The sequence below is a fragment of the Nasonia vitripennis genome, chromosome 1, assembly GCF_009193385.2.
Source record: "Nasonia vitripennis strain AsymCx chromosome 1, Nvit_psr_1.1, whole genome shotgun sequence".
Taxonomy (NCBI): Eukaryota; Metazoa; Arthropoda; class Insecta; order Hymenoptera; family Pteromalidae; genus Nasonia; species Nasonia vitripennis.
In genome coordinates, this window is record NC_045757.1 from 34,108,687 (window position 1) to 34,125,333 (window position 16,647).

General features: G+C 42.0%; 1 protein-coding gene across 2 annotated transcripts; it reads right to left on the reverse strand.

Moving 5' to 3' along the window:
- Positions 1 to 125: 125 nt before the first annotated feature.
- On the reverse strand, positions 126 to 16,070 carry LOC100122785 (Y+L amino acid transporter 2). 2 transcript variants are annotated; one of them, XM_008217135.4, is made up of 12 exons: positions 15,623 to 16,061; positions 11,685 to 11,964; positions 10,829 to 11,075; positions 6,917 to 7,042; positions 6,328 to 6,466; positions 5,918 to 6,041; positions 5,171 to 5,371; positions 4,809 to 4,883; positions 4,485 to 4,644; positions 4,317 to 4,409; positions 4,121 to 4,179; positions 126 to 3,516 (listed from the first exon to the last, which is right to left on the reverse strand). In XM_008217135.4, exons 2-12 carry the CDS (start codon positions 11,961 to 11,963, stop codon positions 3,514 to 3,516), a joined length of 1,506 nt encoding a protein of 501 aa, XP_008215357.1. In that variant the 5' UTR covers position 11,964; positions 15,623 to 16,061; the 3' UTR covers positions 126 to 3,513. The 2 variants fall into 2 exon arrangements, with proteins under 2 accessions (XP_008215357.1, XP_008215356.1); XM_008217134.4 differs by lacking the exon at positions 4,121 to 4,179 and having other exon boundaries at positions 264 to 3,516; positions 15,623 to 16,070.
- Positions 16,071 to 16,647: the final 577 nt, after the last annotated feature.

Sequence of the window (16,647 nt, forward strand, 5' to 3'; positions counted from 1 at the left end):
CAACACTTAATATTTTTAAAATTGTCTATTTTGATTTAATCACAAAAATGATTTTAGTTATTAAAAAACTCGTTGATCTACGTGTAACAGGTATTCGAATGATTTACTTTACACATGTATACATATTGTCACAGTTCTTTTATTCATTTGTAATTCTCTTTCAATTGTATATACGCAGATCCTAAGCTACAGTAGTCACGTAAGCTTAACTCACTAAGCTTCAGACGTGCACCCAAAAAGATAAATTTTCTCTTAATCGCATGTTCATTTCATTAGCTTTGACATACTGAATTTATTACGTCGACGTTTTACAATTTTATACACACTGAATGTACAGACCAGCAATTCAGAAATGTTTTAGGGTAATCACGTGTATACAAAAATCAGCTTTCAACTCTTTAGTGGAATAAAATAGTTTTAATCGAGTCGCATTTACAACTTTTCGATATAGACATATATGCGTTTAAAATGTCTACTAGGATATGCTTTCTGTAGTAATATAAGGTGTAGAAAAGTTTGTTCTCCCCAAAAATTTCAATTTTGATCATAAGTCGCCAACTGTTCAGTACAACTAAATTGTCGTAGTTTTGATAAAGCAATTATTTGCTGCGTACAAAAATCTTAATGATAAATTAAATCACATGCTTATAATAATTAACGAAATTATTTTAGCTACGAGTAAAATGTGATTCGATTAAAAGTTCGATTCCTGATCCATTAGACACATAATTGTAATGATTTTCAAAAATCGTTGATCCTCCACACAACTCACGATAATTCTATAATGATCAGTCAAAGCCTTATTGTCTTTGAGTTTCAGAAATGGCTCGTTTCGCATACACGATACATACAAGAAATAAAGCCTTTCGATTCATAATTATTTTTCATAAAAAAATATCTAAACTCTAAGCATTCTTAGCAGCGCTTTTTGCTGATTATTATTATTGCCATTAAAATCATTGTTTCAAACTAAATGCAAGGGAAGTTCTTGATAATTCAGTCTATTGTTTTGTCGTGATGTAAAAAAAATATAAACTAACGTTTCACTAACGAAAATTTATATGAAAAAGAACAAAAAGATAAAGTTAAACACAAAAGCGTACTTCGTCAAACATTTGAATACATATGTATAAGTTTTGATGTTTCACTTGGTCCGATAGAAATTTTTTCGCTCGGGATATGTTCCACCAAAAAAGTTGGTTTTCATAATCTACTACCGCTTTGCTACTCTGATATACTTTCCGTGTTCGCAGTGAAGTACAAACGGGTTCTGTTAATACATTATAGTTTTGCACTTGTTAGATACAATGTGTTCCATTTTAGAAAGTATCTGATGTCTAACTTTTTAAGATGGCAATAGAGGACATGTATTCTTTGATCAAAACACGTTCGATGGCAAATGAAAACTAGTAACATTTTCTTGCGTATTCGTATAAGTGATTCGTAAGCTCAAGAAAGCATTAAAAATTTTATGATTTAAAGTGTAATAATTATGAAAAGAATATAATTGTTTAACTTAGCGCTAGCTTTTATAACACGTACTAAAATTTACTGCTACGTACTAAAACTCTTTATGGTTGTAAGTCTAAAAATGAATTCTAATAAATTTACGAAAGTCAATGAAGACTAATTATAGAAATCATACATATTATATCAACAATGATCCTTGACCACTTTGACATTACGTAGTTCAAATGTATGATTGTAAAACGGCCGTATTTACGTAAAATCAAAGTGGAATCGATTACTTACGCCTTTTAAACAAAATATCGATAAAAAAGTGAGTAAAAATCAAATAATCATAATTAATTAATTAAAAGAAACGTCGATCGGGGCAAATCCTGTGCAATAAACGTTAAAAATCATAACATATCGGATGATGTAAAGTTGCTTGCTTATCCTCTCGACAATCTCTAGTATATATAGTATATATGTACAAATGCATTTTTGTTAAAACATTATAGTCGGAATGTTCTTAGCTCCAGCTATTATAGTAACATACAATATAACAATTACAGTATAATAAATTATGCGTCGTTCTTGCGCTCAAAGGAAGCGTTTATATGTATAATATATATTATAGATTATTAGAACCATATTAGTAAATTGTTCACGTTTCTCTCATCTTCTTTCGCGAAAGAACTCAATAAGATTTTATTGTACGGTTTTGAGAAAATGGCAGTAGTCGAAAATTTCGTTCGGTCAAGCATTTAAAACTCTTTTGTATTACCGACAAGCAATTTAAGGCGAGCAACTATTCAAGTGTAATATTTTGTTCTGATTTCTTAATAAAAAAGCCCACATCGAAAGCGCGTTAAAAAAACCGTAACGAACCACTCATGCGCATGCAATACATTATTTCTGCATTTGATATATTGGTAATCGATTACGTTAAAATTATTCAATGCTACTAAATTCATGAAAAGTCTTGCAAATTCGGATCACTTGTAATTTTTCCTCGAATTCGGTAGATCACGTAAGAAATTTGATATGATTGTAGTTTTTGGCGAGACTGAAATGGTTGCCAGAAAATTATCAAGTGATCGCGATATGCAACACTTCCTTTATCACTGAAATACTAATTTTGTTCAATATATAAAAATCACCTATCTCTCTTCTAAGGAAAATTCAAATGTCTCCAGTCGAAAATCAATAAAACTGCGCGAGTCATCACTTCTTCTTACACATTCCTCTATAGTCCGACAATAAACAGATATTAATCGGAACCAGTATAACGCACAACCAGGTGAAGAACAACAATATCATAAAACGGTCAATCATCGCCGAAAAATATAGAGGATTTGTCAAAGTAACAAATTTCTCTGCTGGAATCATATCTACCATTAGAATATTCAAGTGATAACAGCTTCAAAAATTACTCACTGTAGAATGCTAATAACAAGTTCGCTTCCACCAGAGAAATTGGCCACCCCAATCACACGAAAACCATTTATATATCGCTTGGACATATTACATTATTCGACTGTATCGAGTTATCGTCGCGTACACTTTTTCTCTTTTCACATTTGTATTAGTGCTTGAATCTTCTTTGGAGCAATAATGCTCACAGAAAAATATTTCATCTCGAGCCAGTATAAGTATACCATGCAGAGTAAAAAGTGTACGCTGTGGCTCGATAAACACACATTTGATAAAATTGTTTATAGCTGTTTCTTTATATCAACAACAAAGCTGTCAAACGTGATTTTCAAAAATATTCTACTACGCTTTATAATATTTATTTCTTTCATCCTACCGACCGACACACGAGATGTCCTCTTTCAATCGATGGCTGACAGTTGATGTCGGACGTTTATTTTAGCTTTTGTAATTTGCTCGTTTATCGAATTTCTCTCACGTTTCGACTGTTGCGCATATCTTGTTTTTACATAAGAATATTCGCTGCTTGTGTCGATGCATCTCCCGCCTCTTTTTTCTCATAGGCCGCTTAAATTTTCGCGGGCTTCGGCTTGCCCACAACCAGGATTACCTTCTGCAGAAACTTCGTGAAACTTACTGCAAAGAAAAAATTTCTATTAATACTTCTACTGGTGCTGGTAATTCAACGAATGCTACGTATCGTATAAAAAGATAGAATAATATAGTTTCAAACTATTGGTTTAGTTGAATAATCGGGCTTTAAAGTTAAACGAAGCATCGCAGTTAATAATTTTCAAACTCTCTTTGGATACTCTGTACTAAAGTTATAACAGTCCTGAAATTCGCTAAAGTATTATCGTGCCTCATCACCCTATCATTCATGTAATTTTTACTGAGACACATTTCCTTCTTCATGAAGTTGAAAGAAAACTAAGTGTCTGTTGTTATCAGTGTAGTGGTGCTAGTGTTAAATGCGTCATGCAAACCAAAAGGCGAATGATGAGAATGTCTAAATCATAATTAATGCTAAACTTAGAAGTAGACTATGTGACGCGATATTTCATGGATAAACGTTACGACAGTGATCGTGCACATATACTGCTTTTTAAATCAAAGTCATATACTTATATTCTGCATCAGATGTGGGTTTATAATATTTAGTGAGTCAAAAATAAAGTAAGAGGTATAAAAATGCATGCTTGACATGGAAGAGTAATATTTGTATAGTGTGTTTTTGAACCTGTGTCTTATTTGGTCCGACGACCACCATCATCTTCTGCAAAGTTTGGGTAACGGCGCCTGTAGGAATAAACAAGTTAAGAAAGATGGAACAAAAAACAAAGGCACTTAATCAAAACTCATTGTCTCCTGTTTGTCGATTCAGTTCTGGTCATCCGTTAGCATAATTCCAACGCTTAATCGACTCCTCAACTTACCGACACTTTTCTGGAAGAACTTGGGCTTGTTTTTCCAAGCGATGAAGGCAAAGTAGACAGGTACTGAAGAGAGAATCATCAGACATCCGTAGCCTATGAGAACATCGAAACATTCAGTTAATAATGACGCACGATAATTTTTAAATGTGTTATATTATAAATACTCGCCTGTTTCCACCGGACTCGAGTACATTGGCACGATAGTGACAAAGAGCGTGCAGAGGATGTAGACGATGGGGAAAGCAAGATTAACCCTGATGGGTCTAGGCAAGTTCGGTTGAGCCCATCTCAACCACGGCACACAGAGTACCGACACTCCAATGCTCAACTGCAATAATTCAATACGTGCGGCTTGAAAAACTTTCCAAACATTTCGATTCTCTTTCATGATTCATTTAGCGATAATGACACGGTAAGCGAGCATTAAAAGATTAAATCGGCCAATTAGGCTGATATGATACGTATAATAGAGTAAAAGAGTGTCTTGCTTACCCACGTGGCGAACCCGACGTAGTTTATGAGAGCCACAATGTCGGACGAACACAAGTATAGCATGGACAGGAGAGCCTGAAAATTAATAAAGTTATAACGCTTCTTCCTCGGAATGTCGTATCAATCACCCGAAAAGTAATTATTTCGGCGTACAAAATCTAACCCAAGAAAAAAACTATATCACTTTTACATCTCGACTTTTTGTCGCTATCCTCAACCGGTTTTTTCTTTGATCGTCGCACACAGCGCCAAAAAAAGCTCAAATCCCTCCTACGTCTTGTTCCGCACGTGTCGCGCGTTACGTCGGCATATAAAGCATTATAATAGCGGCTTTGGAGGAAGTTCGTTTATAGATGAATTACCATGCAAATCACAGCCGGCGTGGGTGTCATTCTCGAGGTCTGTATCATCGTCAAGATCTCAGGCATCTGTCCCTCGCACGCACCGGCGTAGAAGAGCCTCGATGATGTAAGCAGGATGCCATTGACCGCGCCGAAAGTCGACAGGGCAACGAACACCGGTATCGTCCAGGCCATTGGGCCGAATAGTCGATTGGCGAAGGTCTGGAAGAGAAACATAAAAAAAAACAATAGGAATGCTATACGTGAGACACGTGGAAGTCTACCGAGTCTCGCTTGTATACCGGCTTCTCAAATTTACGATGCTTACACGGTCGACTTTAATGGGTCGTTATATTGGCTCTCGGCGTGAATTATGGGTTTTTAATCAAATTTAACGAACGCTTGAGCGCGCATCTGAATTTCAAATCCGATCGATCTATATAGAAAAATTATGATAATCCGCGCTTGCGCGCGGGTTGTAGCGAGAAGTCGTTATACAGCGATTATACGCTAATGGAAACGCTGATTCATTAGCGATGCATATAAATTCGACCTGAATATCCCGCGTGCACGCGCTGAAAAGCGCGAAAAGAAAAAGAAGGCACAAATTGCCGCGAGAACAATCGACAGTGGACGCGGCTTGGGTGGAAGTTGGGGCGTCGAGGGTCTATAATTTTCCACCTATAACTAAGCCCGCAGACAATGAGCTGCGGCGGCGCATCAATATTAATGCAGTTATAGAAGTGGGAAAAAAAGAGGATAACTTACGACTGCGACAGCCTTGCTGTTCAAAACTTCGTTAGGACTGAGCGTCGTGTAGAAAGCTACGTTAGTCAGAACGTAGACGATGGTTACCAGTGTGCAGGAGATGGCGATGGCTCGTGGTAGATTCCTGCGATAGGAATAAGCAATTATATTTTGCAATTTTGACGGGATTTATCTATACGCCATTGTCTCGCGATTTTTATAATGCCCCGTACGACCTATATCTTATAATCATGTATAGGATATGAAAAAAAAAAAAAAAGAATTTTCATTCTTCTCTTACGAAATCGACGATAGTAATGGCCTCTTAAATACGAACAGAGCAAAGAATTAGTTTCCAATTCTAATTCCGTACGACCGCTCGTAAAACTAAAGGGAATCCTCGATTCTTTCCTTTTTCCCGAATACCATACCTCACGGGATCCTTCAGCTCTTCTATGATGAAGTTGAGGTAGTTCCAGCCGTTGTAGGCGAACAAGCCCGAGTAGAAGCTCAGGGCTATCTGCGTGACTTCCGTCGTCGTGCCGTCGAACGTAAAGTGCTGCGTTTGCTCTAAAAATCCAAGCAATATTAGATCTCTTCTTCGCTTTCTTCATTTTCCTCGAGTATAAAAAAAAAACTCGCTAATACTCGTTCCGCGTAGAGCGACCGAAAAGGAGAAGAGCAAATTAAAATAGCGCGTCTAACTCCGAACATAAGAGAAAGAGAACATAGTCGACGCGGAAGAGAGCGAGGAGCGAGTGATAGAAGCGACGAATGAATCAATTGAGCGGAGGCTCTTTACGCGAGCAAAAGGCATTGTGTAGGTTCGCACGGCTCGCAGTGTTTAACCACCTTTCTGATTGGACAAATTGTCTCGTCCGGCCCGACGACGAGCAGCTTCAAGAAACGGCCTCAAGCTCGAAAGACGTTATCGCGACGGAGCTTTGTGCGCAGCACTGGATTCTTCGTCTTATGTACTAAAGCGAATATCTACTGTGTTAACTTTCATTTTATACTTACTATTAACCAGCTGATAACCACCCGCACCGATGATTACGAACAAAGCCAAGAGTTTGGCGTAGGTGAAGATGTCCTGCACACGCGTCGCCCACTTGACGTCCCAGCAGTTGATGAAGGCCAGCACACCTTGCGATAAAGAAAACGGTTATAGGTGTAATGTATATTGTTGAGAGAGAGAGAGAGAAAATGATAAACGTTTCTTTTATGAGCATCGATCACTACGTGTCGCTAATGATTCTTTCAATACGTACATCGATCTTCATCAATATTAATTATCTCGAATTTTTGTTCCCGCATGATAGAGCTTACATATGTACACTTTATTGCAAGTAAATAATCGTGTATACATATAATTGCTTCAGTTATTTACGTTCCTTTTTTATCAACGGAAGCTCAATCCACCGTTGCGTAACGCGATAAAATAATGCGTCGACTTTTTCGAATATTTCTCCGCAGTGTAATAGCTATCGATTCCTCGTTATAACTATATAAAAGATACAGCAAAAAAAAAATTGACCGACTCCAATTTCGCCGAAATCACGTACTGAACTGATCATTATACGCGTCCTCTCTAATCGAGCGAAATTGCAGCCAGTCGCAAAAGCTATATAGAAGACTCGTATGCCGGATCTAAAAATGGATTAATAAAAAGCGGGCTGACCGGAAAAGCACCGCGGATAATACATAATCACCAGGGCGCATCGTTTGAACTTGGCCCGACCAATTTGTACCATATACGACTCGCTAATACAAGCCGAAAGAGAGTCTGTGTACAGACTATCGAGTTTGCCGAACGAATCTACTTCTCTCTATAATGCACACCCCTCAACAATGGAATTTAAACAGGCGCAATTGAGGGGCTTTTGTGAGCAGATATCGTGGGCGCGTCCTTGACTTTTGTACGAATCGCTCTCATGTAATTAGACGAGCGTTATAGTCCCTTTTTCAAAGGGGCTTAATTGGCTGGATTTAGTGCTTCTACTCTAGATTTGTTCTAATGCCCGCCGCGACGAGGTTTTGTTTGCAGGAAGCAACAGGTCTGAATCGTAATCAACAGGTATATTCGTGAGTTTACGTTACAAAAGTATACGCACAAAATAAGCGAATTTCAAGTCATCAAGCATAAACGATCCTCTCGATACACTCTAATGGATCGGGCTTTTTCATCTCTAAAAGCTTTTGTTTCCCCGCGAGACGCAATTCAACCGCCGCATAGAGAAGAAAATCGAAGGGAGGAAGGACGCGACTCGAGGAGAAATGAGATGGAGCAGAGAGTGAGTATATAGTACGTTTATCGATCCGGCATAATTGGCACTTTTCGATTTACTCGTCCGCGAGACACGCGCACTTACATTATACACTCGCGATAATTATCAGACTAAGTGCGAGAAGCCTTGGATTTGATAATCGATAGCGAGAAGACTTTTTTCTTCATATAATACTATATTCTTCCTAGAGTCTTGCGTCATTAACTCTCGCGCTTACAATGCGAGAGACTTTCTAATTCGAACGCGTTGAATTATACGCCTCGATTGAGGTAAACAACGACTTTAATTAAACGCCTCTTAGATATAGTGTATGAGAGATGAGAATTCATAAAGAGGCACACATCGACGGATATGCGTAGGCTTAGGGGATCGACCCTACTTATAGCGACGGCTAAGACGGAGGGTGTGGAAATTTCGTAATAAAGCTGAGGAAGTTTAGGAATTTTCGATGCTGGGGCGCGGGAATCGCCGACGTAATAAAATTGTCAATTTCATTCGGATACATTCACGGAATTCAAAGTGACTCCCGATTCACGTGACATTGTTCTTTTGTTATTTTTACTTTTTTTCGGAGCAACTGCACATTCGGTTGGTGAATTAGTCATGAGATATAGCGAGGCACGATAAACGATTGATCAATCGATGAACTGCTGCTGTTACATTATTGCAAAGCGCTTTTTCGTATCTCTCGGGTTACGGCGCTATTATAAGGGGCTGCTGATGCTGCGCTGTGTGTATCGTGTTCTGTGCTCTCTCTCTATCTCCGTTTCCATTGAGTGAAAACCTTACGACCCACGGATATGCGGGATTTTCTCGTATTTGCATGGCACGCCGGCGTCGCGTTTCACGGGCTTTAAATCAGCTTTCAAAATAAATCGGCGCTACTGTTCGCGCGTCTTGCGAAATCGGATTCTTTTATTGTTAATGGAAGAAATCGCTTTGATTGCGTGCTAAGTGAGTGTTTTCCTTTTTTCTTTTTATTTGGGGCCTCTGACATTCACAGCTGTTACGTAACTTCGTTGGCCATTTAGGGGTAGAACTTTGTTCACTAGGCGTCATTTCTTAGGCCGATATTTTACTTTACAAATATCTTTCCAAACAAACGACAATATCACAAAAAAATATTATTGGTCCAACCCTATACAGTGTAAATATTGCCAGCTTCAAAGAGTGAAATCTCAGCCAGAGTATAATCATCCGTAATTCAATAAAGAAAGAATCGTCGCTCGACCGCACATACACGCAGAAACTCGGACAGAAGGATGCTCGGACGAATAACGAGGCACATTACAACGCTCTGAAAGAAAGTGCCGGAGGGAGTCGGATTCGAAGAATCTAAGCTCGCGTGTGTGTGACGCGATGACGCCTATTACTATACCACTGCGCAGCCACACGAAATTTCACCGTGACGTTGCGTCAGTCGTCCTACACACTGTGATGGCCTGAATACAGGCATTTTTTCGCTTGCGTTTTAGGTGGGAGATTCCGCATTGTTTCGCTCGCGCGCGCGCGCGCGCAAGAAAAAAAGCGCAAGGCCGCACGTGAGACGCGCGCACGAGTATATCGTTACTGCGAAGCAATCGAATTTTTATGACGGATAAGGAGTTTCTACTTTTGCTTCTGTTGATTTTGTTTATTCATCGCGACGAGATAGACAATCTACTTCCTGTATACCTATGTGTACCGCAAGAAGGAATCCCTGACCTTTAACATGATGCAGTTTCCATGTTACTGATTTACGGCAGATTTGCCGAGTTAACGTTATATTTAGCCGAAATGCAATGAGAAAATCGAACGTAAATAAAGTCGCGATAAAGCGAGCTTCGAAAGCCGGATCGTGGTATATCGGATGCGAGAAAGTTTGTCGTGTGCGTACATAATGAAATGATTGTCAGGCCGTTTGATCGGTTAGATGAATCATTCGTGCGCACGCACTGCCTAGTCGTATGTCAAATATAACTGCAAACGCTGCTCGTTTCGCCGGGCGTCCCTTTCAATGAAGCTCGATGGGATAATTCGATTTTAGACTGCTCCGAGCTTTTCTGCTGTAAACATAAAAGCTGTTTAAAATTTTAACGAACTAACCGATGCGCAGTTTCGCTGCTCAGGGTCGAAAACACATACGAGTCGATGGCCCAGTTATTCGCGACGTCGGCGGCTAGAGAAGAATCTCCGGATTTTTAAGAGTGCGGAGGGCTTGAGGTCGTTAAAAGCACTTTATGAAGGCGTGTGTCGCGGAAATGTGGAGTAGTCTCCGGTGAAAATTGCGTCGAATTATACACTCGGTTTTGAGTTTGGTTCAGTTCTAATTGCTCGAAATTGAGGCGTCTTATCGATCAAATGCTTTTAAAAATAAGCTCTGCGGATCGATGTGAAATTGCTCCGACAATTCAGGCGAATAACCTGCACAAATCGGCGACAAAATCAACATCAAACAAACATCCAGATGAAAAATGCGTTTGCACAGCGTAACAGTCGTTCATATCAATTAGTCGCAGTGAAAAACCTTTCCGAGAAGAAAACGAAAAGGGACCAGCAGCCATTAACCCGAATCACACCAATATCGCTAACTAGACCAGATCCTTAACTCGATACTACGAACAGCACACGTATCACTTAAAAAAATGAAAATAAAAATACTCACATATGCAGCAGACGGCTAAAAGCCTCGCTGCGTCTTGGGGCGGCTCGCAGTCGGGGAAAAATGGCTTTAGGACGTACGTGCTGAAAGTGAGCGCGACGATCGCTTGGCTGCAGGGCCTCACGATCATACTCTCGATCCAGAGCCTTATGAAGGCCATGAATGGGCCGAACGTCTCCATGATGTAGGCGTAGTCCGCGCCGGACTTCCGTATCATGCAGCCGAGCTCCGCGTAACAGTAGGCGCCGACCTGCAATGTGGAAATGTATTATAGTCGAGTGTTTGTACACATGGTTGTAAGGTGCATATGCGGTTCGCGGTCTGATAGGCACGCATGCTCTAATTGATGTTTTTACTTACGGGAGTGTAAGGCAGTGGGGAGTAACGAGGATGTTTACGGCGGAGGAAGTGTCTGGAGCTAACGGATTTGGTTTTTGTCGTGGATTCTCGGTATGATACATTGTCAGTTTGTCGATCTCAAGAGTATAATCTTCAATATAATGTACAAAAACATTTTGAAAAAAATTCGGAACCAATTCACAATAACCGGAATAAAATAAAACAGTTTTGGCCTTTTTTGGTCTTGTTTAGTTCCTGGCAAGCGGCGCTAGGTGGCGCACGGGCACTTTTTCATTTTCCGCAATAGAATCTTCGCGCATAATGGATATACAGAAGTGTGCTGCCTATGCCAAAACTGCTTCGTTAAGCCTGCTACTTGAGACCCTCTTACTATAACTGCTTGAGTCTACTGTTACAACGAAATACTAACATTTTGTGCAATGTTTACATCTATACTATATATTCCGTGTATACATTTAAGCATGAAATTGTCCTAGGCCAATCAAACGAAAGAATTCACCATCGAGAAGAGGCCAGAGGCCGTCCAAACGAGTAGACTGGCGTTAACGCTGCCGGTGTACTGCAGCACACCGGAGGGACTGACGAAGATCCCCGATCCAATGATCGATCCTACGATGACGGTGACCCCGTTCATCAGGGACATCTTCGCCTCGAGCTTGATCTCGTCGCCGCCAACACCGGGGCTGTCGTACGGCCCGTTATTCGTTTCTCCATCCTTGATGCTGCCCTTTATGCTGCCCTTCGTGCTGCCCTTCAAGCTCCCCGACGACTTCGACATCCTGGAATAAACGTTAGAGTATCGTTTCATTCATGATCGATCAAATCGAATCATTGTGTTTTTCATGCATACGCGTATCTCTTATCATATTATATATACTAGAGCGACTCATTGCGCAACTCGTTTCTTTTTTCCGATTTGCATCGGAAACCCGTTCGGCTGTGCTGGTTATGCGCATGTTGGTTATTTCGGGAAAATAAAATTAGCCGATTTCAAAATTTAGCGGGAATCAGGTCCGGCTTGAAAGTCGAAACTTATGTATATAGGTATAGGTTTATATGCAGCGAAAGAGTCGGGAAGATTAAGAGTTAGGGCTTTCAATTTCCCGCCTGTTCTACTTCGTAGTGTATACGAAACAGACTATCAATTCTCACTGGAAACAGCAGCAGCCCACACACATCCCCCTAGATTTTGTTGAATAATGTATATATCGAGCCAGCGCGATTCTCGCGAACAATCGCACTTATTTCCTTCTACCCTCGCGCATCTTTTTTCACTCTCTTTCTTTCTCTCAGCAGCGTTAAGTGCTCGTCTAATCTTCTCTCCTCTATCTCCAGCTTTAATTTCGAATTCGGCCAAAGTCCATTATGTAGCTCTCACAACAAACAAAATCCATTCGAACAACGACGAAAAATTCATCACACGGTGCCAGAAGAAAGATCGTCGATTATAAACACTTAGCATAAGCGACATTCCAGTCAGCTGGAATCTCTAAAAGTCGAACTCACGATCGAGAAACGTGACACTAAAATCTCGGAAATAATAAAAAAGCGCAAGCCAGCCTCCCGTTAACGCGCGCGATTGGACAGGAGTTTCGACATCGATATGTTGTCGTCAGGCGCTTTGGCCGCCGCTTTTTAATCGTCACGGCAGTCGATCTAAACAAAGTGCACACACCTTCTCGGAGTCGACCAATCGACGCGCGGATACTTGGATATACTCGAGAAACTCGTTTCCAGAGAGAGAGAGAGACTATTTATAATTCGCGAATATAAGCGGCAGCCGCGCTAATAAGATTCGGAATTATTATGCCGATCTTTCTTTTTTTTCTCTGCGAGACGTGTGCGCGTCTGGATTCGCTGGAAAATTCGAGGCGATGATAAGATACGCTTGTTGTATTCCGGACGATTTATGGACCGTCTGCTGATACACGTAGTGTTTTTTTTTTCATTCTTCATCAATATTTAGCGGACCTTGTGGGATAGCGAACACACACGGGGTATATAAAACACGCAGTGGGTTTAGTATATCCGGACGTTTAGTATCTCTTGGACGTTACTTTCACCGAGTCGGTGGACAACATTGAAATCAACTACGTTTTTCTATATATACGCTTATTATGCCGATTGGAGTAAACATCGGCTTAATTTATCGACGCGGCGGCCTCATCATAAACTATAAATACACGCACACACGGATCCTTGGCAGACCCTCACGGAATCAGCGAGTACATCGAACCAAAGCCAGATTTCACGGTACACATTCTCGGGGAAAAAAAAAGGACAGACCGATACAGCGTCTAACCCAGCGACTTTTCCCTTTCTCCTCGTGCTTTTTGCGCTGCCGGTGTGTCCCGACGACAAAAAGCCAGTGTCTCGATCTACACAACGCTTTTATGAGTGTTTTACAGCTTATGCGTCGAGAAAAATCATCAGACATCACGAGGAAAATTGATTTATGCTTCAGTTAAGCACACGTGTAATACGCGTGTATTTCAGTTCTCCGATTTTTCGATCTATCAGCCGCCGCCGCTGCGCTGATATGAGAACTGCATAAGTAATTATCTCGGAACGCTTTACAAACGCCAGATGCGAGATGCGGCAATATCTCTCGTCGATAGCATTGTTTCCGATTCGCTTGAATTTTCGTCTATAGCCTCCCCTGCTTATGGTCGAGCGGCAAAAAGGGCCAATAATACACATTATGGGAGTGTAGGGGCGGCAGCTATTACAATACCGCATAGGGTGGCGGTAAAAACTCACGCGCAGGCTCTCGTATTTCGAGCGGCATTCGTAGAGCTTCGCCCAAGCCGCGGCACCGTTGGTTTCCCCGGCGTGCGCGGCTTGTGCGGAACGAGATTTCGAACCCTTACACGCTTCCGTGCGAGTTCCTTGTTTTCGCCGTAGTTCGATGCGCGCTTCGGAGGGGAGGGGGGGGGGGTATAATTTTATGGGAAATCGATGCGGTTTTTAATATTTGCCTTCGTGTATAATAAGCGGATGCTTAAGAACTCTCCGCGCAAAAGTCCGTCGGCACATTGCGTCATGCGGTCCTTCGCTCTTTCCCTCATCGATTTTTTAGCCCTCCCGCGGGACAGTACTGTGTGTGTAAGTATACGGGAGCGTAGTATATAACTGTGGACACGAGGAATCGAGAAAGTGTGCTCGAGAATTGTAAGAAGAGATGGGACTAATAAAAAAGGGTAAAGAGAGGCTCGATCGCATTGTTTGCCGCGGGAAAGTCCGAGTGTTTGAGAGAGAGAGAAAGATCGATCGATCCGCTGTAAAAGTTACTTTTGCGCTTGGAGAGAGAATCCACTGTGGAATTTTGAGATCCTATATTAGATATGGCTTTATAATGGCGAGAGGAGAGTCGTTATCGAAGATCGATTATTAAAAAGCTTAAGCATTCTCTGTTAACGAGCGATTCTTCGATATGAAAAATCCCGCGCAAAAACCACACTCGGCGGCGGCCCCGAGTAACCGTCGCTCTCACCGCGAGTCGGCAAGTAGAAGAAGTCAACGGGGTTCCGATACAATGTCGTCGTGGAATTTTTGCGTCGAGAGAGAGAGAGAGAGAGAGGGGCGATCCGTCTTTTTGTTGCTCTTCTATATCGGCTCGACTACACACGGACTGAGAAATTGTAGCTACAGCTTACTATTTAAATATTTGTTCACTGCAGGCGTCTATCCGAGGTAACGGATATGCACAGGTGCGTGCAATGATCGATTGCGTATTTTCACAGTAGACAAGTGTATGAGTGCTTATTTAAAGTAAAAACGGAGTTCTTTAAATCGGCTAACGAGATTAAAACTTCTCTCTAACGCAGTTCGGAGCGTCGTGTAACCGTAAAAGTTCGGCTCGATCAAGCCCGAGCTGTCGCGTGCGCAGGAAAGTTCAATTGAATCGCGAAAGTAAAAAGAGTAGCGATGTTAATATCAGATTCAACTTGACGAGGCTTATCTAGCTCTATCAATGCATGAAAAAAAGCTTCATCTTCGTAACCCTCGTCCTCGTTACAAGCCATAAGCACAGCGGCTCTCGAGAAAAGAAGAAGCTTCGTTATAAGACTCTCGCGCACAACGTGCTTCGGGGAAAAAGGGCCTATTCCAAAGTCCGCTCGAGGCGTCGTCGCTCGCTCGAGTTTCGCACGGTGGCGGCGCTTGTACACTCCGGGGAAAATCAATATCCAGACCACGTGGGCCGCGAGAGCACTACTGACGCCGCCGTTATAAACGAGGGGAGAGAGATTGCTGCGATGCTTGGCTTTTTCTCTCAGCACCGAAGCATCAGCGAAAATACTCGAGAATGAGAAGTATCCGTAACGATGTCACTCGCGCCGGAAGATGATAATACGAGGGTCGTGCTGATCATCGATGATGCGGATATCGTCGATTATCGGTAGAGTATGATATCGTGCAGTATGTGGATACACTCACCTGAATTAGGAAATACTCGATCCAAAGGTTTATCACTAGACGAACCGAAGCTCTCTCGAGAGCCTCACTCACTCGTCTCTCTCTCTCTCTCTCTTTCTCCTCGCACGCGCACGTCCGATTTTCACGAGGCACCGCCGACAACTACTCCGAACTGTGCGCGCGCGCGAAAAAGACCGTCTCTTTCGTCAGCCGAAAAACCGAGGAGGGGGTCCTCGTTCTCCCTCTTTATGTTTACGACGTGCCTGTGCTGCACAGTAAGTATATAGTGTGTATATCGCGCGCAGCTCTCTCGCGACAAGGGCTGCAGCACTGACCGACTGGACGCGACTGTGCGAGTACGCAGGTATACGATACGTACTGCTGCTGCGTCTGTTATACCGGCGAAAAAAAAAGCGAATCTCTGTATCTTTCTCGGCGCGCTGATGGCCCGAGTCCGAATGAGCATAAAGCCGCGAGCGCTTCGCGCGTCTATCTCGCTCCCTTCTCTCTTTCTCTGTCGTCGGTGGGTATGTATCTATACGTGTGATGAGAGAGAAAGAGAGAGGGAGGATCGACCCTGCACTTCTCTCCCCCTCTGCGCAGCTTCGGTTTCCTATGCGCATGTGCTCTCGTTCTCTCTCTCTCTCTCTCTCTCTCTAGCATCCGCGAGCTTCACCATGATGTTGGGAGAGGATTCAGGGGAAGCATTGTTCCCGTTGGTGCTTGTTGCACTTCTTCCGAGAGTGTTTGCGTGTGTATAACGAGGGTGAGGAAATCGCAAGGAGGTTGTGCGCGTACTTATTCTTCTGTTTTCAGATTGATCGATGCGTTCTGCCTCGCGCGTCTGACGTCAAAACGCTCGCGTATTTGCACTATTTGGAAGATACTAGTCCCGGTGTGTGATGAATCGAATACGTAACTATTTATCACTGGACAGAGCGATGTGCACTCGATGTGAATTATTTTTTGCTCGCAATAAAGATTGGACTTATCGCGGATTCGACACCTCCGCGGAATCATTAAGCACCGTTAATATTGATCCCTCG

What these genes read in the sequence shown, in the direction of transcription:
- LOC100122785 (XM_008217134.4), bottom strand. Translation starts at nt 11,963, where the DNA reads ATGTCGAAGTCGTCGGGGAGCTTGAAGGGCAGCACGAAGGGCAGCATA. An exon ending in TGGTTATCAGCTGGTTAATA is followed by an intron (nt 6,467 to 6,916) that starts GTAAGTATAAAA and finishes TTGGATTTTTAG; the next exon opens with AGCAAACGCAGCACTTTACG. An exon ending in CGCCGGCTGTGATTTGCATG is followed by an intron (nt 4,884 to 5,170) that starts GTAATTCATCTA and finishes ATTAATTTTCAG; the next exon opens with GCTCTCCTGTCCATGCTATA.